This window comes from Panthera pardus, unplaced genomic scaffold, assembly GCF_024362965.1.
Source record: "Panthera pardus isolate Hobbes unplaced genomic scaffold, ASM2436296v1 HiC_scaffold_24, whole genome shotgun sequence".
In the NCBI taxonomy this organism is placed as follows: Eukaryota; Metazoa; Chordata; class Mammalia; order Carnivora; family Felidae; genus Panthera; species Panthera pardus.
The window spans coordinates 114087045-114114665 of NW_026526810.1; the positions used below are offsets into that span (position 1 = coordinate 114087045).

Here is a 27621-nt window from a genome sequence, read left to right on the forward strand (position 1 = left end):
CTCCTGTGATGGTGGGCTTCAGCACCTCTCTCCTCTCAGATTCTGTACTTGCAGTGTGAGTCCTGGAGGATTCCTAAGCTCTGACTGCTCACAGATCAGGAATATCTGGATTCATGAAAAACCTGAACAAAAATCCAAAGTGATGGTCATCTCCGTAGGCTACAGCCATGTTTTTCAGCAGATGCACTTACTTTAGCAGTGGGTTTCACAGGTGGTTGTGGGCCAGGGCCTTGTCCCTTCTATTCCCTCCAAGATTTTAGAAATAGGACTGAACATGTACACACCACTTCAAAGGAATTCTTCCCTTTCACTCAACTCTGTGTTCCCCACAGGATAGGAAAGGGCCCAAATTTAACATGGTCTCTTTTCTAGGCCAAGGACATCTAGAGTTTTAGAAAATGAAGCCAGAGATATGTAAGCCCATTTACATATATCTCTCACCAACCAAAATGAGGAGAAGGTGGCTTTACTCCTAGGTACTTCTGGTCGTGGAGAGTAAGAACTACATTTCTAGGGAGAATTACCCAAGAAAGTTGTCATTATGACTCCTTAGCTACCAGATTACTTCAGTCTCTGAGCCTTAAAGGGGCCAGCCCCACCCAGAGGTTTTCTAGACTTGCGTCATGAGAGCAGGAATTCTTTTTGCTACTCCTAGGAGCACTACACCAGGGCAGTATGGGATCCTCCCTTTCCTAACAGAAGGTTCTGGGCATCTAGATTTTTCCCAGACTGGAATATCATACAGATCCCAGCACTACTCAAGGTGTTATTTTTCATACCTTTTCTTTTTATATTCAAGATACTGAAGAATAAGACAAGTAAATTCTTGGGATATAATGTACCCCATAGTGACTATAGTTAATTATACTAGATTATATACTTGAAATTTGCTAAGAATAGATCTTAAATGTTCTCACCACACACACAAAAGGGAACTATATGACAGATGTGTTAATTAATTGGACTGTGGTAATCATTTCACAATATATAGCAAATCATCATGCTGTATACCTTGAACATATACAATTTTTATTTGTCAATTATACTTCAGTAACGGTGGGAAAACAATCAATGATATTCAGAACTCTATTTTATAGCAATGGCAAAATTGAGACCAGAAATCAAAACTATTCAAATCTCTAATCCATTTTTTAAAAAGTAATCTCTATACCCAACGTGGGACTCGAACTCATGATCAAAAGTCTCATGCTGCATGGACTGAGCCAGCCAGGCACCCTTCTAATCTACTTTTTAAATTAAAAGAAATTGAAGTAAAACTCACATAACACAGCCATTTGGAAGTGAACAATTCAGTACATTTGCAGTGTTGTACATGCTCTGGAACCTCTAGTTCTAAAACATTTTTATCCTCCCAGTGAAAGGAAACCCTGTACCCATTAAGCAGTTACGCCCCACTTGCTCGTCACCCTCCTCAGCCCCTGGCACCGCAAATCTTTTTGTCTCTGTGGATTTACCTTTTTTCGCGATTTCATGTGACTAGAGCCATACAATATGTGACCTCTCGTGGCTGGCTTCTCTAATCCTTTGCATAGAAGGGCTCCTATGTCACTCACAATCTCAGCACTTGAAGCGAAGAGTATGGAAATTCTCGTCAAGTCTGAGAAATACTTCCTTTGATCAAAACAGCGAGTAGGTCATCCTAATGTTGCAAGTGATATTTATTGTTCCAAAGGAAAGACAAGTTCAAAACCTCCCCACTCAGCACTGGTTAACCTGTACAGGCGTGGATTCTAGGCCCATCCTTCACTAATACATCCTCAAAAATGTGGATCCAGTGGTTGTGGCTTGGTAACATGTCAAGTTGGCGAAGCTGAGCTACATTTCCCAGAATTCCCTTCCCTGAATGTTTCCAGTTAGGGTGTGCCACAAGACTTTTGCACAGGATCTGGAAGGCTGAAGCAGCAGCCAGTTTGTGTTGCTTGCTTATAAGGTCTGGGCAGGTACTTTGCTGGCGACCGTGTTGATGCGGAGCAGCAGCTGGACCCATGATCACTACACTTTCCCCTGGATCCTCTTACAGCTTCTCACACTCCTGGGCCAGGTTTGTGTTCAGTTTCGTGACAAAGACCACCAACTAGTTTTGCCTGCAGGACACCCACATCCTCAACATTGGAGGCGGTGACAGCTGACACGGGTTCCTGTCCAGCCTCATGGCCTCCATGTTGTCCTTGCTTTCCCTCACATTTTATTCATCTTCCCTTCCCCGATGCCTGTCCTATGGACGTCCACCTCTACCACCAGATACGAAGACAACCTTCCATAACCTGTTTAACCAATGGCCATACTTGAGTAAAGTCAGATCCCTGTAATGAAGCCCACATATAGACAGACTGTATACTCCTAGACATTCTGCTTCTCTAAATGAACCCTGATATACTAGTTAATAAGGTTAATGTGGTTTGTTATCGGCAAATAACTTGAGCATAATTTAGCAAATCCTGTTTCTTGAACAGCAAGACGGATGGTTAGGGAAGGAACTATGAGGTTACCTGGAATTGCAAAGGGGATCGCAAAGTGGAGGAGCAAGAGATAGAGTCTAATCCCCGGAAAGCAGGGTTTGTCAGCATTTGCATTACTGACATTCTGGGCAAGATAATTCTTCGTTGGCGGGGGCTGTCCTACATGGTAGGATATTTAGCAGCATCCCTTGCTTCTACCCACTTGATGCCAGTAGCATTCACCAGTTGTGGCAACAAAGCTTCTCCAGATTTGGACAGTCTCCTGGGGCCCAAATTCTCCCAGTTGAGAACCACATGGATTTAAGCATGCTCTGTGCCTCTATACAACATCTCTTCTTTCTACCCCTTCACCTGCTCCACACAGTCACAGGAGCATAGACTTCTACAAGTTCCAAGAGAAACATGCCCCCCTATGACAGGTTAAGATAGTGAGTCCAGAGAGAAAGGGATTCACCCAACATCACACAGCTTGTCAGCAGCAGAGCTGGGACAAGAGGCCAGGTCTTTTGTCTCCAGGTACAGTGCTGTCTGTTAACCACATGGCTGTACTTTGCCATAAGCACCGTTACTCCATGACCTGACGTGTGTTGACAGACTACTGAATGCGGTCACTGAGGCAGGTTTGTAGTGGTCCCAAGAGACAAGGCAATTATTTCATTGTTCTGTACAAAACATTTGGGAGGGAAAAGAGAAGGCACCAAGGAAGAAATAGCTTTATTAGGAGTCTAGGCATGTCGGGGAAACCCAATTCAGTTATAGAGAAGAGAGGCTTCTATTGGTACAGAGCAGGAGGCTAGCACTCCAGAATACCCTCTTGAAAACCAAGCATGAAACTAAAACCTCCATCTTAATTAATATCCTAACCGTCTGAAATGCTGCTGAGTTTAGCCCTGGTGGACCTTCTGAAAGCGCCTAGTGAAATAATGAGATTTGTGCATAAAGGAAGAGCTCTCTAGCACTGCTGAATCTGAGCTCCATATAAAGTTATGGGTCTGGGGTGGGAGAAGTAGAGGAAAAGATAACAGGGATGTCCTTATCTCCTACACAAGGCCATCTTGGTGTGCAGGTGAAAGAGGAACCACAAGTCTCGAACAGAGGCTAGAACTGGGGCAGCAGAAGGACACTGGCTGAAGAAACACGACGTCTGGGCACTCTCTGTCATTATGTGGAGGACTCTGTGCAGTCTGGTGTGAGGGCACCTCCAACAGCTCCTGGCTATACTGGCACCCCTTCCTGAGGTCCCTTGAGAGAGAGCCATTTCAGTTCTATTCCGACTCCATTCAGAGCAGAACTCCCAATGTCCAGCACCAAGTCCAGGGTCATAATTAGCTGAGAGGGATGGAGTGGCCATCCTATGATCCCTGACCTCTTAGTCTAGGAGACTTCTTTTCTAGAGCAGTCATTTTCCCAGACCAAGAGAGATCTTGCCCAATATGGGCCCAATCTAGAAATTATTCCCACCTTCACTTGAGCACCAGGTGGAGAGAATCTTTCTCATGAGTCAGAGCTTTAGATCTTGGCCCTTAGATGATGATTCTTGGACAGAAGATCAGTCTGAAGCTGTCTGTGCCCAGACGCTGGTTTCTGTCCTAAGAGTAGCAGGCATTGCCTGTTGATGATGGGTCCAAAGCGATGTGATACTGTAATTCTCCCAACAAAGAGCACTCTCTACTATAGGCAGGAAAGGAAGAAATGAGGCAGGTTTCAGGGTAGCTAATGCCACTTAATTCTTCCAACGAATTTGCTGTGGAAAAGAACAAACAATGATCAGTTTCCACTGACCCCTACAGACAGGCAGGGGAATACAATAAAACAAGGCTCACAGCTAGGTAAAGTAAGAATAAGGAGAATGGAGGGGGAAGTTGAAAAATGTTTTTCTAGTATGTAGGGGAGTTTGCTTATTCAGAGAGGAATTAAATACCCATTCTGTATCTTACAAGCCTGATTTAGGGCATTTATTCTGGCTCTGCCCTCCTCAGGACCAAGATTCACTAGCTTTAGATGACTCCATGGTAGGTTCCCAAATATCTAACAGGGAGCTAAGCTCTATGTGAACAAAAAGCTCAGTAATTTCATGCTATGAGAGATGAGTCAGTTGTGTTGCCCAAATAGCTAAAAGCTGTTTTAGCCACTTACTTCCAACCAGTAGATCATACCTGGCCCCAGAAAACTACCATCTGGATATTCTGCGTCTGCAGCAGTCATTCCCATGGTCCCTGGACGTGTACCTCCTACCTGATGTGTTTAACGATTATCAAGGTACTATGTGAAATCTCAGCCCAAGGTCCCCAGATTACCCCTGGATCATCCCACATCTCAGGAGTAATTTCTGCCTTTCGAAGCAGCGCTTCAGACCCTTAGGCTCACAGACTCTTATATCTATGATGCTCAGCTAACTGTGACCCCATCTTGGCCTTGGGAATATATACTTGATGCTACTTTGGGGATCATCTCCTGAGACTGCTTGCAGGGGTAAACTGTTGCTGCTTACCGAGCTATTCAGAATGGCATCAATCTTCTCCTCCTCTGCAGATCCTTTATCCACTTTACTCCTGTATGCTAGCAACTGCTGACGATCCTTCAGGTCCCGGCAAGTCTGTACCAACACACAGCAATAAAACTTCCAATGAGCCTTCTCTACAAGGGTCTTTTTCTTCCTGCCACTCCCAACACTGGGGCAAGGTTCAAGGAGAGACTGAGAGGCTACAGTGGGAGGACAGTGGGGTCAGGCACCTACAGAATTTCTTACTGAAGAGCTCATGTGGCTGGATTCAGTTCTATGAATTCTCTGAATGCAACAAATTTATAAAAAAAGAGAGGTCAAAGGGCTGGGAAAATAATACAGGAGAACAGGTCTCCAAATTAACTCTTGCCAGATCATCTTGTCTGTTAAAGCCAAAATTGAAAGAAGTACCACAGGATCTAGACAGAGAAGATCATAATCCCCCACTCTCCACTGAGGGTCTAACTCAGGCTTCTCCTTTCTTAGGGACTCACATCAATGACGACATCATGGCACTTGAATTTGGTGGCTAAGTTCAACTTTGTGTCCGCATCTTCCACCAGATTAACATACTCTTGTAATATCTATAGGAAGAGGTACTTCTGATTAATGACTCCCAGACTCATAAAACAAAGAGCTCTAAAAGCTACACAAAAAAAATCCTGAGGAAGGCATGAGTTCCATATCTGATGTCTACAATTCCCACCATCAACCATAAGACTAGTTCTGCAATGGGGAGTGAGGTGGACTCTATGCGGTACTTCCATGCTGGCCCAGGAGAGACAGGAAGAGCACACTCTGCCTTACCCTATAATTAGACATCCATGCCAGCAACAGGTGTGTTCTAGATCTGATCCGATGCTGTGCTCAGTGCTACTTGATGTCCTTTGTCACTGAGCTCTCCTTTTGTATCATTTGAGTAATATGTCAGTGCTCCACACGGGCTAAACACAGTAGATGCTCCTCAGAGAGGGGCAGTCTGGGATTCCTTCTAAAGGGCAGAGGAGAACTTCCCTACCTGACCTTTTCTATATCAAGATCCACTGCAGCTACTATATTGTCTTTAAGATAAGACCAGAGCAGATCAAGTCTCCCATCACTGACCAGTAAGAGGCTAAAAGTTAGGTCTCCTAGAGGATCCTGTACCCAACTCTCTTTAGGAGGCCATTACCTGGACAGGGGCACTATTCTTGTGCAAAATTTCTACAACCCGATGGAAGCCAATGGGCGCTCTCTTCTTGGTGTAGCCCAGCCAGTTCTGAAAAGGGAAGATGAGGCAGCAGTAGCTAGACAAGAAAGACTCAACACACTTTGTAACCATTCATTTTACGGTCAGACTAGAATAACACGCTAGGGAGTGTGGATGGATGGGAGGTGGGAGATAGAGAAGAGAAACGAGTTTTTCAGAAAAGTCAAGGAATTTAACAGGATGGAAAAAGAGTCAGAGACAAGAAATAAGTTCTTAGATCTACAGGAAGAGAAAAGTCTATGAAATATGGCTAAATGAAACAAGCAACTTAATTAAGAATACTTGTAGTATGAACTTATCTGGATAGAAAAAAATTCTATCTTCCACGTTTTTATATTCATATAAATATATTTGTAAATTTGTGAGAAGTCTGGGAAATTACCATCAAACTTTTAAGTGTCTGCCTTGAGGAAGGGACTGAAATAGGAGCAGGTAGACAATTGATAAGGAACAATGGATAAGGAACTTCATGTTATTTGACTGTCTATGCTCTCATAGTGTGTGTGTGTGTGTGTGTGTGTGTGTGTGTGTGTGTGTGTGTGTGTGTGTATGCATATATACAGCGGAGAGGCTGGCTGGCTCAGTTGGTGGAGCATGCGACTCTTGATCTCAGGGGCTGTGAGTCTGAGCCCCAGCCTGGGTGTGACGATTACTTAAAAATAAAATCTTAAAAACAAAAAAACAAGTAAGAACCACCTAACAAAGGGAAGAAACAGAAAATTCTCAAACCTATAGTAGAAAAAAGGATATTTAAAATATGAACAAATAGAGACAACCAAAGTAATGTAAGATCCTTGATTGGATCCTGACAGCAAACACAAAAACATAAAGTTTTAAAGAGCCAATTTGAATATAGACTATACATATGATATTATAATATTAATGTTAAGGGCCTGGGTGGCTCAGTCAGTTAAGCATACAACTCTTGGTTTCAGCTCAGGTCATGATCTCACAGTTCATGTGATCAAGCCCCCTGTCAGAGCCTGCTTGGAATTCTCTCTCTCCCTCTCTTTCTATGACCCTCCCCCACTTGCGTTTTGCCTCCCCCTCTCTCAAAATAAATAAATTTTAAAAATATATTAACATTAAATACCCTGAAATTGATAATATTGTGGTTATAAATGAAATAAATGCTTAAGTATTCAAGGGAAAAGTGTCACGATGTCTGCAATTCACTTTTAAATGGTTCAGCAAAAAAAGAGAAAGTAGATATGGCAAAATGTTAATAAACTAGTGAAATAAGTAAAGACTATTTGTGTTTATCATACTATTCTTTCAATTTTTCCTTCAGTTTGACAAATAAAAGGTTGGAGGAAAAATGTAAACCAGTAACTAGAACTTGAGATTCCCATGAGGCACGAGGTCACAAGACGGTAACTCCGAGGCCCCAGAAGCACCACACAATTCCAGGGCACCCACCTTTGTGGTAAAGAGGGCATCTACATCATGCCAGGCCCGAAGCTTGGCACGAGCGGCCAGGGCCGTCAGCACATACTGTTTATCTGGGATCTAAAAAACAGAGACCAGAGGAATTAAGGGTAAGTAGAAATGCATCAGGGAGAATTCTAGAAAAGACAGGCAAAAATATCCCCTGGGGTTGATTCTGCCCCTTAAAATGCACAAATCTCTCAAGTCATCAAGAACTTTCTCACTCCCAAGCCCCAGCACCACCGTAAGCCATTCGGTTGCAGTCTTTCTTCGCTTCCCACAAACTCAGTCCTTTCCACCTTTAACTGTGAATATTAAGGGACTTCTTGTGCAGGGTTACAAAGCAATATCCACTCCACGTAGTTACCCTGATACTACCTTACCCAACAGTGACCAGTTTATATCTACCTTAAATGTCTTCTTCAGGTTGACTGGACTGCTGAACGTCCCCTAGGATGAAAGTAGAGAAGGAATTTTAGTGTTATTGACTTTCTCAAATACCACTTAATCTAACATTTTCTTTTTACTACATTTCACTCTGTAGCCATTTAAACACAGAAAATAATTTAAGAGAAAAACTCCACCAGGTCTAATAGGATACCACAACTTGGCTGAATGAAACTGGATTAATACATATATTTCCCAATTTTAATGTTAATCTTGTGACCATTATGATCATTCCCACCTACTACCATTAAACTCAAATCTCTTCAAAAAACACAATTTTTTAGAGTACTCACAAATACTTAACACCCTGCTCTTCTCTGTACCATGCAAATCCATTTGAAATTATGGACCTTTGAACAGGGACTGCTGTGGGACCAGCACTGGTGAGACAGAATGTGCTATGCTAGCATGCCAGCTCACCGGAAGCCACACAAGCCCTTACAAACCTCTTTTTCCCACTTAGCCCACCCCTTCTGAGCACAGAAAGTCAAATAACAATGAAGTTCCTTATCCATTGTTCCTTATCTTTTCTGAGGGCCAGGAAAGCTTCCAGGTGGACTTCCAAAAACTATATACACCCATTGTTAAGAGCACAAGGAAATAACTGGCTTCGAAGTATATTCCTCTTGTGCAGTGCGAGTGTATGGGGTCTTTCACATTTTGCCTATACCTCAGCCTCCGTGTAATGGTAGAAGCAGGAGTAGAAAAGCGTGGTCACTAATGGCATGTTGAGGATAGAAGCTTTGCGGGGGTGCTTCCGGAAGATCTCAGTCTGTCCTGCTGATTCTAGATGCCGATCATTTGCCTGTGGTGGAGTGAAACAAGTGAAAAAAAACAACAATGTCCACAGAGTAGAGGTAAGAAAAAAACATTAAATACTACAGCAGTTGTGTTTCCTATCCTAGGAAAGAGGCAAAGATGAGAAAAAGAAACTGCCCAGGATATCCCAAGGGAGTTTAAAAACCATAAAATGATGACAGAGCCTTGTTGAATGGAGGAAGACTGGAGAAGTAAGGATGAAATGGGAGTTCTAGGAGGAAGAGAAAATACTTCCAGGTTAACAGCAAGTGAGAAGGAAAAGGATGCCTGAGAACAATGGAGGGAAAAGGGCGATCATGTAAAGAGGAAATGAAAGGCTCTCGCAGAGTATAACAGGAAATGACATATATGACAGAGCACAGAAGTCTCCTAGATGCTGAATGACACTGAGCACTGGCATTGAAGCAGAAAACGTAGAGACAAGGAGTCTAACCTCAATAATGATCTGACGTTCCAGGAGGGTGTAATGGTCTTGAATATGTGCAGAATCTTCTGCTGAAAATGGCAAACTGGTAGAGAGCCAGAAGGTTAGCGCCTCTTTTTCTACTAAAACAAGAAACAAACCCAACTAAACCAAAACTCCACTGTAAGCACAAGAGGCTCACAGCGCTTCACAAATCTGATCCCAATGCACCTTTAGACCATCCCTGAAAGGCAGAGAGAGAGAAAGCAGAAAACCGAATAGACCTTTGACTAGGATTCTGTATTTAAGGTTTTGCCACTTCAGGAGGGATCCTGATCAGCACCTGGCTGGCTCAGCTGGTAGAGCGTGAGACTCTTATTAATCTCAGGGTTATGAGTTCAAGCTCCATGTTGGGTGGAGAGATTACTTGAAGAAAAATAAAATCTTTAAAAAAAAAAAAAAAAAAAAAAGGAAGGAAGGATCCTCTAAGTCTACAAGATGTATGTAGTCATCAGTGGTTGTGCTGAGGAATTAGAATCCTCTCACTGTGAGAGCTGGTGACAAATGAGATACTGAGTGAGTGAGCTTAGCCAACTGCCTATCACCCACAACCCAGTGAAGTGCTGTGGTTTCTTACTGCAGAGAAATAAGGTACAATTAAATTACAAGGCATGGTGGTACATTTATAGATTGATAAAGATCTCACAGATCTACACAAACTTGATCAAGGGTCCCTACCTTTCATCTTACATGTGAAAATGTTAAGAGACAAACAGCGTCTTGCCTAAAAGTCATACATGGTAAGTCAAGGGGTAAGGCCAGGAATAGAAGCCAGATTTTAAGCTTCCAGTTCACAGATCTCTCCTTTAGAAAGTGCTGTCTTAGTCCCATACTCCACTCACTCCTGGAAGAATTCTGAAACTCAATTACACTATCCCAGAGAAGCATGAGCCACAGCCAATTTTTGCCAAGAGATAAAGAGAGACAGCAATAGGTTTCAGTTCCTTCACTATTCCAACTTTTCTCTTGGTTCACCAGAGGCCACTATGACATAGCTCAGTATTTGATAATGTTCAAATTAAGGATTGCACAGACAAAGACAAATTTCTAAATGTGAAAACAGGCACTCACGTCCCATTAGGGACTAAAGCAACCATGAATACTGAACCTGAAGTAAGGCCTACCGGGAAGACTCTATACCTGTCTTGAAAGATAGAGGGAAGCAAGTTTCAGCCCAAGATAACAAAGCATTTTATGATAATGAAGGTTATTCAACAATAAAATAAGCTACTTCCAAGAGCAGTGAGTGCGTATCACTGGAAGAATAATATATGGGCTGGTTTTTACAGGGACTTACATCCTGGATAAACACGTAGGCTGAATCAGTGGTTCTTGTGCTTTGGGGTCTCAAGGACCAGTAACACTGAAAATAATATGGAAGGTAAAGTGTTGCCGACTTTTTATTTTAATATATGAGGTCATAAAAAAATTCCAATGCATTTTGTCACCAAAAAAAGGAAGGAGAGGAAGGAAAAAAAAAATTCCAGAATAAAAGGCAGTCTTCAAATAAAATAAATTTAGCGGTAGAAAAAACCCTCTTTTTATTGTCTTTATTTTTCTCAATTTACTACCCATCAGTGAAAACTCTACTGGGGAATTAATTTTGGAATCACTTCACTGAATGAGACCATCTTTAATGATGCTTATATGACCCACTATTAGGCTTTCCCTTCAACTACCTATCCACTCCCTTAGTCTCTTCGCTTCTCTATTTAAGAAGATTTATGCTTAAAAACATTTCTCCCCCATACTTACCCAATGCAGGTCTTAAGAAATTCTTTTCGTTTCTCGGGGTCCTGAATGTTCAAGTGCTCTCGATAATGAGACAGCTACAATTAAAAAAAAAAAAAGGCAGGCTTTGAGTTATTTTGTCTCCTTAGAAGGCTGAGTTAGCTATGTAACTAGACCTTCCATCCTTAAAAACTAAATTCTTCATTATCAGAGATTCCTCTGGGCGTGGATGGGTGTGCGGGTGTGGAGAGGATAAACAGTGATTCAAATTGCTCTTCAGGGGCTGGCTCAGTAAGTAGTGCATGTGACTTTGTTTTTTTTAACGTTCATTTATTTTTGAGAGAGAGAGAGAGAGTGAGTGTATGAGTGGGGGAGGAACAGAGAGAGAGGGAGACACAGAATCCCAAGCAGGCTCCAGGCTCTGAGCTGTCAGCACAGAACCCAATGTGCGGCCTGAACCCACGAACCATGAGACCGTGACCTGAGCTGAAGTCGGACACTTAACTGACTGAGCCACCCAGGCACCCCAGTGTATGCGACTCTTGATCTCAGGGTTATACAGATTACTTCAAAAAAAATCTTCAAAACCACTCTTTGGTTTATTTATAACTGCAATATCTAATACAGTAACCACTACCCATATCTGGTTTACATTTACATTTAAATGATTTACGTTAAATTAAACAATTCAGATCCTTAGTTACAGTAGTCATTTTTTTAAGTGTACAAAAGCTACATGTGGACTAGTGGCTACCATATCCAGTAGCACAGATACAGAATGCTGCCATCATCGTAGGAAGCTCTATTTGGACAGCGCTGGCCTACAATGAAGCACTGAGTAGCTGAGCACCCAGCTTTACTCCAAAGTTTGGCTTTAGCCTATTTAACTAAAACCAGCTTTTGCTTCAGCCTTAGCCTTTCAAAAGGCCAAAGAGCTAAATGCTTACTTCAACATTATTTTTGGCATCCTTGACCTTATACACAATCAATGGTAGCATGATCCTGTAAATACCTAATAATTGACAACATCAGTAACACAAGTAAGGCAAGTCATCTGATTCACTGTTGACACGTGAAGACTCACATTCAAATACCGTAAGTCATACATATAACTCTGAAAGACAATCTTCTTATGTGCTTCCTATTTTGGAATTCTGAAAAAGGAACTGAAGATTAAATCCCTATTTGGGACGCCTGGGTGGCTCAGTCAGTTAAGCGTCCAACTTCAGCTCAGGTCATGATCTCACATTTCCTGAGTTTAAGCCCAGCGTCAGGCTCTGGGGCTCTCTGCTGTCAGCACAGAGCCCACTTTGGATCCTCTGTCTCCCTCTGTTTCTGTCCCTCCCCCACTTGCACGTGAGCACATTTGTGCTCTCTCTAAAATAAACATTAAAAATTAAAAATAATTAAAAAGTTAGTCCCTATTTATTATTACAAGAGCTAATTGATGCAATAATTTATGATGGTTATAAAAGTTGAGATTTTATGCACAATTAAAAACTTTACAAAAATAAAAAAATAAATAGATTAGGGGCACCTGTCTGGCTCAGTGCGCATGCAACTCTTGATCTTGGGATTGTGAGATCAAGCCCTACGTTGGGTGTAGAGATTACTTAAAAATACAATCTTTCATAAATAAATAAACAGATTGACAGTTAATATGAATATCAAGAGAATGAACTGGCTTTAAGAAGGACAGTATATCCTTTTAGGAACAAGTATATAAAAATGTAAATGATAACACAGAATAATAGAAATTATATCATAATCTAATCTTCATAAAATGTTTGGTATACAATCATTCCTAGTATTAAAGAAAGCAATCTTTGAGAGCTATGGTTTATTTTTATTGTTCAATTCCATTTGGCCTTAAGTCTTTCAGGAAAGTCCTACTTAGGTAACCTTCCCACTCTGTGAGGAGAAACTGAAAGGAGACTATCATCAGCTTTGTCAATTCTCAAATTCGTAAGGTTGTTAAACTCCAAATTTATATAAAACAGCATGCATGTAAATCTGAATCTTCAATTCAAATATAATAGAGAATAGGAAGAAAATAAAGTTTTAGAAGAAAATGCATTACCCAAACACACCTATTTTCACTAATCAAACTTCAAAACAACAAACTTTATAAGAATGCTGTATGAAGAAAATTCCCTACAGCTTCCAATCTATGGAGATTAGGGGCACTTCAGTGACGCAGTCGGTTAAACATATGACTTCGGCTCACCTCATGATTTCATGGCTCATGAGTTCGAGCCCCGTGTTGGGCTCTGTGCTGACACTCAGAGCCTGGAGCCTGCTTCAGATTCTGTGTCTCCCTCTCTCTGCCCCTCCCCTGCTCACACTCTCTCTCTCTCTCTCTCAAAAAAAAAAAAAAATGAACATAAAAAAAAAAACAACACAACAAATCTATGGAGATTAAAAATGTAAACAAAAAGCTTTTCAAAATGATTGCTACAGACTGCCAATCACTTTCAGTAGATTAAGATAAAGGATTTTTGTGATTGTTCCATGCCTTGAATATTAAGTAAAAGTTCCTTTTACAAAATGTGACTGAAAAAACATTTTCCTCAATTTTATTCTGCTGTGTGAAGAAGGTTAGCAAGATTATTAAGCGTGCCAGCTGAATGTGAGCACTGATAACACCACAAACGTGTGGTGTAGTGACCGAAGGGACAATCCTGCCATGGATATGCTAAGGAATTCTTACCCCTGCGCTACAATGGCAAACTTTTAAAAGTATATCTCTACACTTTTAATAAAATAATGAAATTTTTGGTACAATTTCAGATTTATTCTGGTATTCCAGGAGTTTATTCTGTAATGATGAAAATCTGCCAAAAATCAGTTTGCACACTTGGCCATTCAGCCCTCAGCCAAAATGTGTATTGGGTGCAGCCCGGCTTGACCTATCTTCCTTCTTGACCTATATCTGCTTTCTAATCCCTCTTAACTCTCCAACATCTTCTAGCATTAGAAGCCAAAACCCAAAAGCTCCTACAAACCAGCAAGTGAAAACAACTAAGAACTAAAAAACAAATTACAAATTGACCAGGCCAGTTTTTATTCATTTATTCAAAAAAGTGTTTATTGACACGCCCAATCAAAAGAGCATATAAAAAGAAACAGTACATCATTTGGATTTAGTTTTCAGGCTTCCCAGTGCCTTTCTCTTCCGGATGCAATCAATACCAAAGGAAGGAAACTGTTAACTAGTCTGGGATCTCGGAGGCTGGGTTTTGGCTTAGATTTCTGGGATCTTGGAGGCTGGGTTTTGGCTTTGATTTCTGTTAAACAGGTCCCCAACTGAAACAAAGGCCACACTTACCGCAAGCTCTTCTGTTCTATCTAGGAACCTGGGAAGAAGCAGAAGGGAGCAGGGCATTTTTATCTATTGATGTGTGGCAGTATAACCTCACAAAATAGGATGGCTGCTCTAGGAGAAACACAATTCAAACTCATAAATTTGCCTCCATAAATGAAATAAGCCCTCCTCTTAAAATTTCTATGAACAACCTCTTCAAAACACATGGTGGATCAGGTATGAATGTTCCCCTGATCGCTCTAGCTGAGAAAAAAGCAAGGACAAGAAGGCATTGCAGGACAGTAATAACTTTGTAATGTTAACAGGTCTGATAGGCTCAGAGCCTCCACAAAACCTTAGCCCACAGTAATCTTACAGGGTTTTTTGGAAAGATTAAAGCCCTCTTCTCTGTCAGAACAATCCTGGAAACAGATTTTCTATATTATTCTGTTGTTTTCACGTAGTGTAGAATGGGTTTTGTCTATCCCAAAGGTGGTAAGACCTTGGAGAACAAGGACATTATCTTCTAATTCTTTCTTATTCTGAATGGACCACTGTAACTAACATCACTGCTTTGGCCTAGAGGTGATGCCTAATAAAGCCTTGTTGATCAGGAGGGAGGGAGGGAGGGAGGGAGGGAGGGAGGGAAGGAAGGAAGGGAGGGAGGGAGGGAGGGAGGGAGGGAAGGAGGGAGAGAACAGCCTGCCTCAATGAACATGTCTTCTGCAAATTCCTCGCTAACATCTGTAATCTTGGCCCTGACCAGGTGATCTGCTTTTCCCACCATAGTCTTGGGGCAGCTCACCACTGTGCTGGAGTCACTAGATAATTGGAGTTACCATAGGCCACATTATCAGCCTAAACAAAGGTTCTAACTGCTTTCCTGACATTGAAGAAAAGACATAATATACATTTTAATCTAAGGGCAGGAAAGTCTCTACTGATTAGAATGAGATAGGGAAGGAAGGAAAACATGGTAGAAGATATTCTCCTGCCCCTGACCACCAGCACATATGCCTACCTCTTGCCTCTCTACCTATTAGAATCCTACCTAGTCTCAATTCCTAAACACCTCCATGTGGCTTTCCTTGGGTATCCTGACTAAAGATTGTTATTTTCTTCTTTTGCTCTTCCACCGTACTTCCCACTGGCATCATTGGGGACCAAGCAATAAAAGATACCTTTATTCTGAGTCTTTTATAACAAAATGCTTAAAAATATTAATACAGACTATGTATTAAGCTAAGTGCTTTTCCCACACTAACTCTTTTAATCTTCATAATGACCTGCCGGGTACAAATCATCATTTCCATTGTACAGGTTTGGAACTAATGCTTGGAAAGGTTGGGCAACTTGTTCAAGGTCACTCTATGAACTAAGTGTTGTTGCCAGTATTCAATGTAGGTATGTTTGACTCCAGGGCCGCCTCCTTAACCACCTGCTATACTGTCACTTTATCACAGGCTGAGGTGCATTATTAGTTATCCCATCACCGTTTCAGTATCTTATCTAATAACAAAAAAAGGACAATATCTTTTCTCTTTGTATTCTCCAGAGTGCTTTGAATAAGGACTCAGTAAACTTCATAGACAAGATGATCAGTTCTTACCTGAAGAGGTCTAAAAGCAACTTTTGATCCCCTATTTCTTTAAGGAAGTGAATGAGATGTCTCAGAGCAACCTGTCGCACCTCCAGCTCTCGGAAGAGGATCTCTGGCAGGCAGGAAATAGTTAGGTGGGGAAGATTAAAGCCTATTACTCAGATGTGAAATTGGTCTCCCTCCTCATACATTCCAAACATCTCAGACCCAATCACAAGCAAGGAACAGCTTTTTATGGTACCCATTCCTCTGGCTCAATCCACCATCAATGCACTCCATGGTCTAGGGCAACTCTTAGCCATTCAGTCAGCCTTCACCAACTCAACCAGCAGGCACCTAGCATGGACTCTGAAGTCCTCAAATCAACACAGCCATCTGTCTGTCTAGCAAATAGGGACACTTCGAAGTGAATAGACTTATCACCCTACAGGATGAAAAACTGCCCTCAAGAGATGAGATGGATACTCTGAAGTCTTAGGCCATCCCAGCTGTCTCAGAAACAGACCTGATCATGGTGAATTCTGATAAAAGCCACAATGACATTCTCCCTTCAAATGTAGCAGGTATCTTGTTGACTGAAGATTTCTCTCAACCCATGCTCACCTTTGCTCAGTGTCCTCTTCAGGAAGATCAGAACCTAGAGGAAAGGAGAACAAAGAATAAATTACTCTGTGTAACCTTTCAAACGCAAAGCCCTGCCCTGAGCTCCTGATGTCTAGAAATGATGTCAGCGACACCTTAGGCATCTTGGCAGATGTCTAAGAGAAGTCCACCTGCCCATTCCCACACTGGCAAGAGACACCCCCTCTGAGAGACTGCTCTCATACCTCTTCTCTCTCAGATTACTTTTTAGAAGCCAACCTGCTGCTTCCTGATTATAATCAAGAGTTCCACATACAATGCATGTCCTGCCAGCCGAGCCTCAGAGCATGTATTACTGAGAATCCTACACTTTAAGAGGAATCGAGGGGGCGCTTGGGTGGCTCAGTTAAGCATCTGACTCTTGGTTTTAGTTCATGGTTTGTGAGTTCAAGTGCCGCATCAAGCTCTGTGCCCACAGCACAAAGCCTGCTCAGGATTGTGTCTCTCCCCCTCTCTGCCCCTTCCATGCTCTTGCTCTCCCTTTCTCTCTCTTAAAATAAACAAACAAATAAATAAGAGAAATCTAGGATCTTTACTAGACATTTAACCTAAAATGTTAAAGTCCTATTCTGATTGGACTTTGAGAAACTACTGAAAACAACAATTAAACAAACGACAAACAAAACCCACAACTTACTGCAGTAATGACATTTCCATCATGCATGCTTACTGCTTCCTCTAGGAGTTGTAGCTTGTCCTGTAAGGAGCGGAATCTTTCTAGTGAGCAGGCCTGGCAAAATAAGAACAGAATTAGCGTGCAAGAAAGTCCTGATGTCCTGATGAAGTCCTGCCAAAGTCAATGGGTAGAGAGATCACCTGTTCTCTTTTTAAGGAGGTATAATTTACATACAATAAAGTCTACCCTATTCAACTGTAAAATTCAGTGAGTTTGACAAGTTCATATACTACCATAATCAAGATACAGAACAACTCCATCACCCCAAAAAGTTCCTTGTCAGCTTTGATGCCAACTCTCCCCCGACCCAATCTCTAGCCCCTCACAACCACTCATCTGTTTTTAATCACCAAAGTTTTCCCTTTTCTAGGATTTCAGAAACAGAATCATACAATATGTACTCTTTCACATTTGGCTTCTTTTACTCAATTTCACTTTTTTTTGTTTGTTTGTTTTGTTTTTAGTAGGCTCCACACCCACATGACTTGAACTCATGACCCTGAGATCTAGAGACACATGCTCTACTGACTGAGCCAGCCAGGTGCCCTTCAAGATCACATTTCTGAGATGAATCAATACATTGTGGTGAGTACCACTAATTTATTCCTACTTACTGGTAAACAGTTTGCCATTGTATGGACATATCACCATTTATCCATTTATCTCCTGAAGGATATTTGGGTTATTTCTACTTTGGGGGCTATTATAAATGAAGCTGTTACAAAAATTTGTGTACAAGTCTTTGAACATAAGTTTTCATTCCTCTTGGATTGTAAATGTCTAGCAATGAAGTTAAGTGTATGTTTAACTTCATAAGAAGGTGCCAGACTATTTTCCAGAGTAGTTTTAACATTTTCCCTTCTTGTTCTCAGTGTACCAGAGTTCTGGCTCCTCCACAGCGTCCCAATGCTTGGTATGATCAATACTTGTAAGTTTAGCCATTCTAGTGGCTATACAGTGGTATCTCACAGTTTTAATTCACATTTTCTTGATAACTGTTAATGTGAAAGAACTTTTCAAGTGCTCTTTGGCTATTCACATATCTTTTTTTGGTGTAACTGGTTACATCTTGCACCAAGTTTTTTACTGAGTTGTTTATCTTCTTATTGAAGATAATTATTGTTCTTTATATATTCTTGATAAAAAATCCTTTATAACATATGTATTTTGAAAACGTTTTCTCCCAGCCATGGTGCTCTCTTCCCACAAGAATTCTCTCTCCAGTGGCCTTACCTTGCCCTTCCGAAGGCGTCGCACTGTGTCACTGGGGCTCCAGTCATTGCTATAATCCTAGAATATTAGCAACACACGAATCTCAAGAAGTTAAGGGAACAGCATTATCAGTGTGCCAGCTCCTCACTTAAAACTCTTATCTTTATTCCCTAATGGGGAAATATTTTGTGGGAGGGAATGAATGAAAAAAAAATGAAGAACAAGAATGGTCTTGTTCTGAGTGTCTGAAGAAATTACAACAGGGACAATACAGGCAAGAAGAGATGGATCAAAAAGGGAAAGAACCAATTGGCAAAACCATAACCCTATGCCTACTGGTTCAGGATTTCACCCCCTAGATACAATTAGTCACATTTTGGGATTCTAACTGACGGTTATGCAGACAGAAGGAAAAGAAGGAGACATGTTTCTCTTCTGGATCTTATGATATACTTTCTTCCTTATGAATCAATTTACTTTGTTATGTGCTTCTTGGGAATATGAGCTCCACAAAGCTTCCAGACCACAGCGATGATCAAAAGTTTCAAAATACAGCCTTCAAAAGGCAGTATAATGGGTAAGAGAAGTGCGCTAGGACGGAATCAGTAAATAAACGGAGTCCCAGTTCCACCACTTAATAGCTGTGAGACCCAAGGCAAGCCCTGATATTTAGAAATCCAGTTTTCATCTCTACATAAAAGTTAAGGTATTAGCTGGTCAAAAAGTTAGGAAGATCAAGCAAGATAACGTATGTCAAAGCACTCTGCACCGTGTGAAGTGTCACACCAGTGCAAGATATAACTCACCCTGTACTCCCCCTTAGGTCTGCCCAGCTCTGGAGCATAGCTTTTGGCAGGTGTGTCCGACAGAGCTGGAAAAAATAGGCAGCTGATTCAGAAGGACACCATCTTCATGTCACTCCTCTCCTCTACTGCTTCCTTCTCACATGCATTTTTTTGACTCGTGAGGTCCCAAGGCATCTTTATGGCCCAAAATAGATCTCGGCTCCTCCCCAGAAACAGCGCCCCTAGAAGTCACCCCTTGCCCCTATAGCCAGAATGATCTTGACCTCCTTACTCAAAATCAGAAAATTTCTCTAATGGTGGTAGACTCAGAAAACATTTCATCTAATTACCACCTATCTCCATGACCCTGCAGAGTGTACCCCATATCAGTAACATCTCCCATAGTACTCCAGAGCAAAGGGTCAATGCTTACCATCTGAAAGGGACTGGAAACTTCCAGGTCTAGTTCTCCCTGGAAGTAAAGAACACGTAAGGGGAGAGGTCAATAGTTCCAGTTAGAGGCATTTCACTTGGTTAAGGATGCAGTATGTATAGAACCTTTTTTATGCAATGTGGGAACTCAAGGCTTAAAACAAACCTCCATTCAACTTCAGAAATTTGAGGTGCCATGAAAAACAAAGTCAGGGAAAAAAAATTTTTTTACTTGTGGTAAAATATACATGACATAAACATTTTTTACCATTCTCAAATGTACAGTTTGGTGGCACTGAGTACATTCACACTGTACAACCATCACCACTATCCATCTCTAGGACTTTCTCATCATCCCAAACTAAGACTCTGTACCCATTAAACAATAACTCCCCATTTCTCCTAACCTCCAGTCCCGGTCACCACTATTTTACTGTCTTTATGAATCTAAATATTGTAGGTATCTTATAGAAATGGAATCATACAATATTTGTCCTTGTATGTCTGGCTTACTTTTTTAAGGAACTGCCATACTGTCTTCCGCAGTGGCTATGCCATTTTATATCCCCACCAGTAGTAAACAAGGGTTCCCTACAGCAATGCACAGGGGTAGGCAGGAATCCTGACCTAGGTAAATTTCTTCAGCACCTGCCACAGAACTAATGTCAGTTTTGTTCATCATGTTCCTGCCAAATCCCTCTGAACGTCTCTCTTCTCTGACTTCTAATCCCTAACTGCCAGTTCCAAATATAATTCTTTATCCTTCAATAATCTTTTTCTTCCAGAGTAAATGAAAATTATAAACTGAGTGCTTCTTTTTTTTTTTTTTTTTGGAAAGAGAAAAGGAGGGCCCCCCTACCCCTTTAACAATCTCTTTACCTCTAAAAAAGCTGCTCAGGGAGTAGGTAGAAGTAGGTTTGGGTAATTGTGCATAGGAGGAGAAGCTGTTTCGGCTCTTGAGCTGTTCACGCCCCTCCTGGTTTGACCCACTGTTACCAGCAGTCTCTTTGATGGACCATGAGATACCTGTGAGATAGAACTAAATCAGTGATTCTCATACAAAATAATCCTTGATATACAGCCTTCTGATAAATACTAAAAGTTTTTCACCAGAGGCCCTGGTCTGTTATTGACATGGACTTAAAAAATTGAAGTAGAGAGAAAAAATAAATTCAAATTGACTCATCAACAGAAAAACGAGCAAAGGAAATTAACAAATGGATCACAGAAAAGGAAATTCAAGTGGCTATTAAACATACGAAAAGATGCTCAACCTTACTTTTAATAAAAGAATTACACAAAGTAAAAGTGCACGGAGATACCATTGGTCCCTGTAAAACTGGCAAAGATCTAGAGTTCAATAATACCCTGTGTTGGCAAAGCTGTGGGGAAACAGGAACACTCAAACATCGCTGATGGGGGCACACTGGTACAGTCCCTGTGGAGAACAATTTGGCAATATCTAACCCATACAGATGCAAATACCCTCTTGCCAGTGATGCCACTCAAGAATTGATCTTTCATATACTCATATACGGGCCAAAAACAAGGTTATTGATAGCAGTATAAACAAAAGATTGGAAACAATCTAAAGTTCATCAAAAGTGGACTGTTTAAACAAATTATGGTAAACCCATACAACATAATCGATGCTGTTGTTTTAAAAGAGAGAATGAGAGTGGGGCGCCTGGGTGGCTCAGTCGGTTAAGTGTCCGACTTCAGCTCAGGTCATGATCTCACAGCTCATGAGTTCAAGCTCCACATCGGGCTCTGTACTGACAGCTCAGAGCCTGGAGCCTGTTTCAGATTCGTCTCCCTCTCTCTCTGCCCCTCCCCTGCTTGTGCTCTGCTTCTCTCTCTCTGAAAAATAAAATAAAATAATTTTAAAAAATAAATAGAGAATGAGAAACTTCTTTACGTACTGATATGGAAAGATCTCCAAGCTATATTGTCAATTGAAAAGAGCAGGGTATAAAGCATGCTACCACTGGTGTAAAAGAGGGGATAAGAATATACATATTTCTATATGCATTTCCAAATGTAAAAAGAATCTTTAGTTGAACACACAGGAAGCAAACCACAGCAGTGTTTTGGGATAGCAGGGACTGAGAACAGTAAATGCACGATAGTGTGAGAGGGAAACTTTTCATTGATTGCCTAAAATACTATATTTTTAAAGTGTGATGATATTCCTACATTAAAAAAATTTTAACATTCTCAAAAATCAGATGGACTCTGCAAAACCATTAAGTGGTATTATAAAACAGCTAGACGATGAGACTTGGTGGCTAAGGAAGTCAGTCCTGCCAGCCAGTTAGGGGCAATTAAGCCAATAGTCCCAAATATGACTGCAAATTGGAAGCACTTGCAGTACCTATCACAAATTAAGACCCTCACCCCCGAGACCTACTGAATCTAAGTCTCTGGAGTGAAGCCTAGGAATTTAATTTTAACAAGCACCCCAAGTGAGTCTGAAATACCCAGCCAAGCATTAACCCTAAGACAGCAGACTAGACAGCCACATGGGAACTACTGTTATTTCCTTAAGTATCTTCTGAGGTTAAATTTCCAAATGTATGCTCATCTGAAAACAGTCTACCCTCTTCCCCTTCCTGACAAAACACTGAGAGGACAAGCAAATGGAGCCCTCATTAGTGACAAGAACCCTGAATATCAATCCCCTCCTATAGCCTCTTCTACTTACTTCCCACTGGCTCCCCACTCCAGCTGACTCTCTCCAGGTCATCGTCATCATCATCATCCACGAAGTCTCGAAGACTATTTACTGCTCTCTTGGATTCCTTTAACTGCAGAGGGACATAAGGCAGGGCACTCAGGTAAGCAGTATTTCCCACCTATCTCTTTGACAATCAAGGTGGCTGAGCAATTGGGACTTAAAGATGGCAAACACTTTCACCCTTTGCAATCTAGCCTGCCAGATATTTGCCAAGAAAACAAATTGTTCTTTAGCCAACACTGCAGTCCAGTGGCAAGCGTTAGAAGGAATCAAAGCTGCTTTTAGGTTCTAATAATAGGGGCACCTGGGCGGCTCAGTCAGTTCTGACTCTTGATTTCAGCTCAGGTCATGATCTCACAGTTCATGGGATCCAGCCCCATATCAGGCTTTGCACTGACAATGTGGAGTTTTTTGGGATTCTCTCTCTCCTTCTTTCTGCCTTGCCCTAGAGTGCATGCGTATGCTCTCTCAACCTCTCTCTCTCAAAATAAATAAATAAACTTAAAAAGCAAACAAACAAACAAACAAACAAACAACTCTTGAGGTGCCTGGGTGGCTCAGTTGGTTGAGCATCCAACTTCAGTCAGGTCACGATCTCACAGTTCATGGGTTCGAGCCCTGCATTGGGCTCGCTGCTATCAATGTGAAGCCTGCTTCAGATCTATCTGCCTCTTTGTCTGCCCCCGCTCCCCTCAAAAATAAGTAAAACATTAAAAAAAAAAAAAAAAAAACCTCTTAAAAAAAAAAAAGTGCTAATCATATTCCTGGCAATGACTTACTGTGTAAACCTGAGTGAGTTTGTCCATCTCTCCAAAAATAAATGTTTCCCCGTTTGTAAAATAGATGCAATAAAGACAACTGCCAATCCAATTCATTGTTCAAAAATAACAATTACATCATAGGATAAAAGACTTGGGGTTCTGAGGGAAAAAAAAAAACTGAAAGGAATAAGTTACCTTAAGAACAAAAGTAAGAAGGGTGGAGAGTTGATTTTTACAATCTTTCTGGCTCTGTTTTGAAACCTCTTTTCTATGAAGATTTTTCTAAAGGTCTGACCCCAAACACTTCTGAGCCTAATGGACACACAGTCAAAAGCTAGCTTAACAAGGACACGAGGGGAAGGAATTTTAGAGTGGCACTGTGGAGGAGGTGTGACCTGCAGCAATTGCTCAAGAAAACCCACCTGTGACAGTTCATCATCTTCATCATCAAAGGTGAAAGCCTTGAACTTGGAGCTGTTCCAATACTCCTCCTCATCACCTTTTGTCCGATTCATCTGGAGTAAGAGTAAGACAGATACATGTCGTTTCCTGGATCACTTCCCACAGAGCTCCAGAAACTTTAATTTCCTTCACTACAAACTCTCCCTCCTACCCCACACCCCAGTGATTTGGGGACATTTCAAAGAATTAGAGCAAATATTGAATCTGCCACATAAAATCAGATCCTTGGGTCTCCAACTGATCAAATCATACTTTTGATCCTCTAATTACCCACGAGTACTCATTCATTCCTAGACTACCTACTTTGTTCAAGGCACTCTCTCAGGAGCTGTGAGAGATATGTAAAAAATGCAAGATAGGGGCGCCTGGGTGGCTCAGTAGGTTAAACAGCCAACTTCAGCTCAGGTCATGATCTCATGGTTCGTGAGTTCAAGCCCCACGTCAGGCTCTGTGCTGACAGCTCAGAGCCTGGAGCCTGCTTCGGATTCTGTGTCTCCCTCTCTCTCTGCCCCCCTCCCACTCGCACTCTGTCTCTGTCTCTCTCAAAAATAAACATTAAAAAAAAAAAGTACAAGACACAGCCCCTCTTCTGAAGCACCCTACAAGAAAGCTGGGGTATTCAGCATAGATATGTATAAAGGTAACAGCACAAGACAGGCAAGTGTTATAAAAATGCATCCCAAATTTTGCTGAATACACAAGATCAAAGTATCAACAAAACCCAGGTGCCTGGGTGGCTCAGTTAGTTAACCATCCAACTTCAGCTCAGGTCATGATCTCACAGTTCATGAATTCAAGCCCTACATCGGGCTCTGCACTGACAGTGAGGAGCCTGCTTGGATTCTCTGTCTCCCTCTCTCTCTGCTCCTCCCCTGCTCACACTCTCCCCCCTCTCTCAAAAATCAATATTTAAAAAATTAAATTGAAGAAAAAGCACCAACAAAACATAAAAATTGCATTCACGTATTCAGCATTTATCTAATACTGAGTGCCATCTTTGAGGCACTATTCTAGGCCCTGGGAATACCACAGTGAATAAAACTGGCTCTTGTTTTCATACATGCTTGCTAAATGTCAGAAGAAAGAAAGCAAAGATTAAATGAAGTAGAATTATCCTGCCTGTATCTTCAAATTATGATTAATTTACGAATAAGTATTGGCCAAATTCTGGGAACTGAGAGCATGGCCAAGAAAAGAAAAAATATATATATAAAGAATCAGTCAAAATACCACAAGTCCCTCCCATCACTATTCTAAAATTAGATTTCACTCTGAAAAAAATTATCAATGCCAACTGGACAGAGTGAAAACTGATTTAAACTAAGAAACAGTGGGGTGCCTGGGTGGCTCAGTCGGTTAAGGGTCCGACTCTTGATTTCAGCCTGGGTCAGGATCTCAGTTTCTGGGATTGAATCCCATGTCGGGCTCAGCACTAACAGCAAGGAGCCAGATTAGGATTCTCTCTCTCCTCTCTGCCCTTCCAGACTGCTCACACATGCTCTCTCAAAATAAATAAATATTAAAAAACACTAGGATGGAGTAACCAAAACTCCCAGAGCAACAAAAAGAACTCCAAAGGCTACACAGGGTTAAATTCTAAAGAATTCATTTGCTTTTCCTTTTCTCTCAATGGTACCTTTCACAACAGAAGCTTGACATACACTCATCACGGCAGCCCTATTGAAGCTTCTGATGGCCCTTAACATACTCTACAGATATTCCTTAACTTACAATGAGGTTAACATCCTGATAAACCAAGCGTAAGAAAATATCGTGAGTGGAAAACACTGAACATCATGGCTTAGCCTAGCCTACCTTCAATGTGCTTAGAACACTTATATTAGCCTGCAGTTGGGCAAGATCATTTAACGCAAGGCCTATTTTATAATAAAGTGTTGAATATCTCATGTAATTTGACTACTGTACTGAAAGTGAAAAAACAGAATGGCTGTGTGGGTGCAGAATAGTTTAAATGTACCAGTTGTTCACTCTTGTGATGTGGCTGACTGGGTGCCGTAGCTCATTGCCACTGCCAAGCATCACAACAGTGCAGTGTATATTGCCAGCCCAGGAAAAGATCCATATTCAAAACTCACACTATGGCTTCTCCTGGATGTGCATCACTTTTGCACCATCATAAAGCTGAAAAATCGTAAGTCAAACCACTATAAGCCATAGTTTCCTCATCTGTAAAATGGGCATAACAATAGACCCCTTACCTTATAAAATTGTTGTGAAGCTTAAACTAGATCATACATGTGGAGCACCTAGTGTCTGATACAAAAGTAATGCTCAGTATTAATTTTTATTAGTAAAGCATCATGGTAGCTTAGAAAAAGCTAGACAGAAAATACTTTCAAGCAATCCTAAAGATTAAAAAAATTTGACACAAAAATGCTGAGAGTGGCTATCACCAACACTGAAGATGTACATAGAGCATGTAAATGTCCCTGGCACAGATTGCCAACTTAATAGAGCACTCTCATCCTCACAACAGCTCTGTAAGGTAGGTCTGGCAGATTCCATCTCTATTTCACTGATGAGGAAGATGAGGCACAAAAGAATGAGGTACCAAAACCACTTTGCTAATTGCTCCTATAATCCAGGTTTTCTAGCTCCTGGATCACTTCCACTCTGACATGCATGGTCCTTCTGTTTTACTCTAGGGAAAACCAGGGCAGTAGATAAATATCTGGAAATATCTACAGATAAGCATAGAATGTGTCTAACACACCCGATAATCCACCAGAGAATTTCTGGAATCGTTTTTAACCATGCAACCGCAGGGGATACTTGCCACCAACTCGTACTTCTAGCCAAATCAGAACGTAAATTTACTTGCCAAGTAAAGAGATAATGATAAAGATTTAATGGCTCTACAAGTTGCAGCAACCAGGTACAATTTTAAGAGTGACTGGAAAAAGTGCTTCGACATGATTTCAAATACAGCAGAGGCTTGTCCCTATCGTCACCTGTCACCTGTTTACTGAGAGCCCACAAGACAGGGAAGCAAATCCGAGGTACAGGACAAAGGAAGGACAACAGGCATCAGGAAAAAAAAAAAAATCCACAACCAACACGCTCCCAGCCTCAGGACGCTTCAGAAACCAGCTACCGAGAAGTTACACTCAGATTCAATTATGTTCTGAGCCAGGCTTCCACATGTGAGGCTATTAACGGAAACCGGGGAATGTGGGTTAACCTAGGAAGACTCTACAGGCAAAAAGTCCAGGAAGCCATGGACCTACTGCAGTCGCCAGAGTCCGGCGGATCGCTGGCAGAGTAAATGCTCTTTCAAAATCAAACGTCGAGGCTCACTCACAGCTCCAACCTCGAGTGTACTCGAGCTCGCAGCGTACTCGGTCGCTCCGACTGGAAGAGTCGGGCCTGGGGGGGGGGGGGGGGGGGGGGGGGCGGGAAGGTCTAGGGACACCTGAGAGAGTAAGAGGAAAGGATATGTCTGTGGCGTGGCCGGACTCAACCAGATACGCGGCCCAAGCGGATTGGGACACCCTCACCTCTTCCACACCGAGCCCACCCTTTCAGGGCAGCGTCAGACTCTTCCGCCGCTGGACCACCCTTTCTAGTCAGGCTAAGCTGCATAAAAATGGGCGGAAGCGAACAGTCGCTGGGTGGGGCGGAAGGGGGGAACGTGAGTCAAGCAAGAGGCCGCAGAGCATGCTGGAAGTTGTAGTTTTCCCGCCTTTACCTTTAAGCGCTGTCCGGAGGTGCCACAGGGCTTCTTGACTACAACTCCCAGAACTTCTGGCGCTCCGTGCCTAAGTAGTTTCCTTTACTTTTAGCGCGACCTTCCGCGGTTATCCAGCGGGTTACTAAACAAGACTACAATTCCCATGAGGCTCAGCAAGGCCAATGCAGAGACTAGGGAA

At 41.7% G+C, this 27621-nt stretch overlaps 2 protein-coding genes across 5 annotated transcripts in view; both read right to left on the reverse strand.

Annotated features, from left to right (window-relative positions):
- Nucleotides 1-4044, reverse strand: part of NOXRED1 (NADP dependent oxidoreductase domain containing 1) — a 20806-nt gene extending 16762 nt beyond the window's left edge. Inside the window, exon 1 of one of the 3 annotated variants that reach the window (XM_019427318.2) lies at nt 3942-4044. In XM_019427318.2, the coding sequence (XP_019282863.2) occupies nt 3942-3978 (37 nt within the window). In that variant the 5' untranslated portion in view covers nt 3979-4044. Of the gene's footprint in view, nt 1-441; nt 792-3941 lie in introns of those variants that run through there. The other 2 variants (XM_019427321.2, XM_019427319.2) reach the window with 2 other exon arrangements.
- VIPAS39 (VPS33B interacting protein, apical-basolateral polarity regulator, spe-39 homolog) lies at nt 3175-27382 on the reverse strand. 2 transcript variants are annotated; one of them, XM_019427316.2, is made up of 20 exons: nt 27250-27382; nt 23692-23784; nt 22476-22578; nt 20651-20797; nt 19773-19811; nt 19361-19425; nt 18576-18632; nt 17304-17396; nt 16628-16661; nt 16034-16136; nt 14449-14476; nt 11145-11218; nt 9360-9435; nt 8778-8912; nt 8069-8110; nt 7652-7741; nt 6155-6241; nt 5478-5567; nt 4972-5076; nt 3175-4224 (listed from the first exon to the last, which is right to left on the reverse strand). In XM_019427316.2, the coding sequence occupies exons 2-20, from the start codon at nt 23782-23784 to the stop codon at nt 4204-4206; spliced, it is 1482 nt and encodes a 493-aa protein (XP_019282861.1). In that variant the 5' UTR covers nt 27250-27382; the 3' UTR covers nt 3175-4203. The 2 variants fall into 2 exon arrangements, with proteins under 2 accessions (XP_019282861.1, XP_053745624.1); XM_053889649.1 differs by lacking the exon at nt 5478-5567.
- Nucleotides 27383-27621: the final 239 nt, after the last annotated feature.

Coding starts and splice junctions, on each gene's coding strand:
- VIPAS39 (XM_019427316.2), bottom strand. CDS start 23,784: ATGAATCGGACAAAAGGTGATGAGGAGGAGTATTGGAACAGCTCCAAG. Junction 5,568..6,154: donor AGAATAGTGCCCCTGTCCAG/GTAATGGCCTCC, acceptor CTCTTCCTATAG/ATATTACAAGAGTATGTTAA. Junction 5,077..5,477: donor GCCATGATGTCGTCATTGAT/GTGAGTCCCTAA, acceptor GTGTTGGTACAG/ACTTGCCGGGACCTGAAGGA.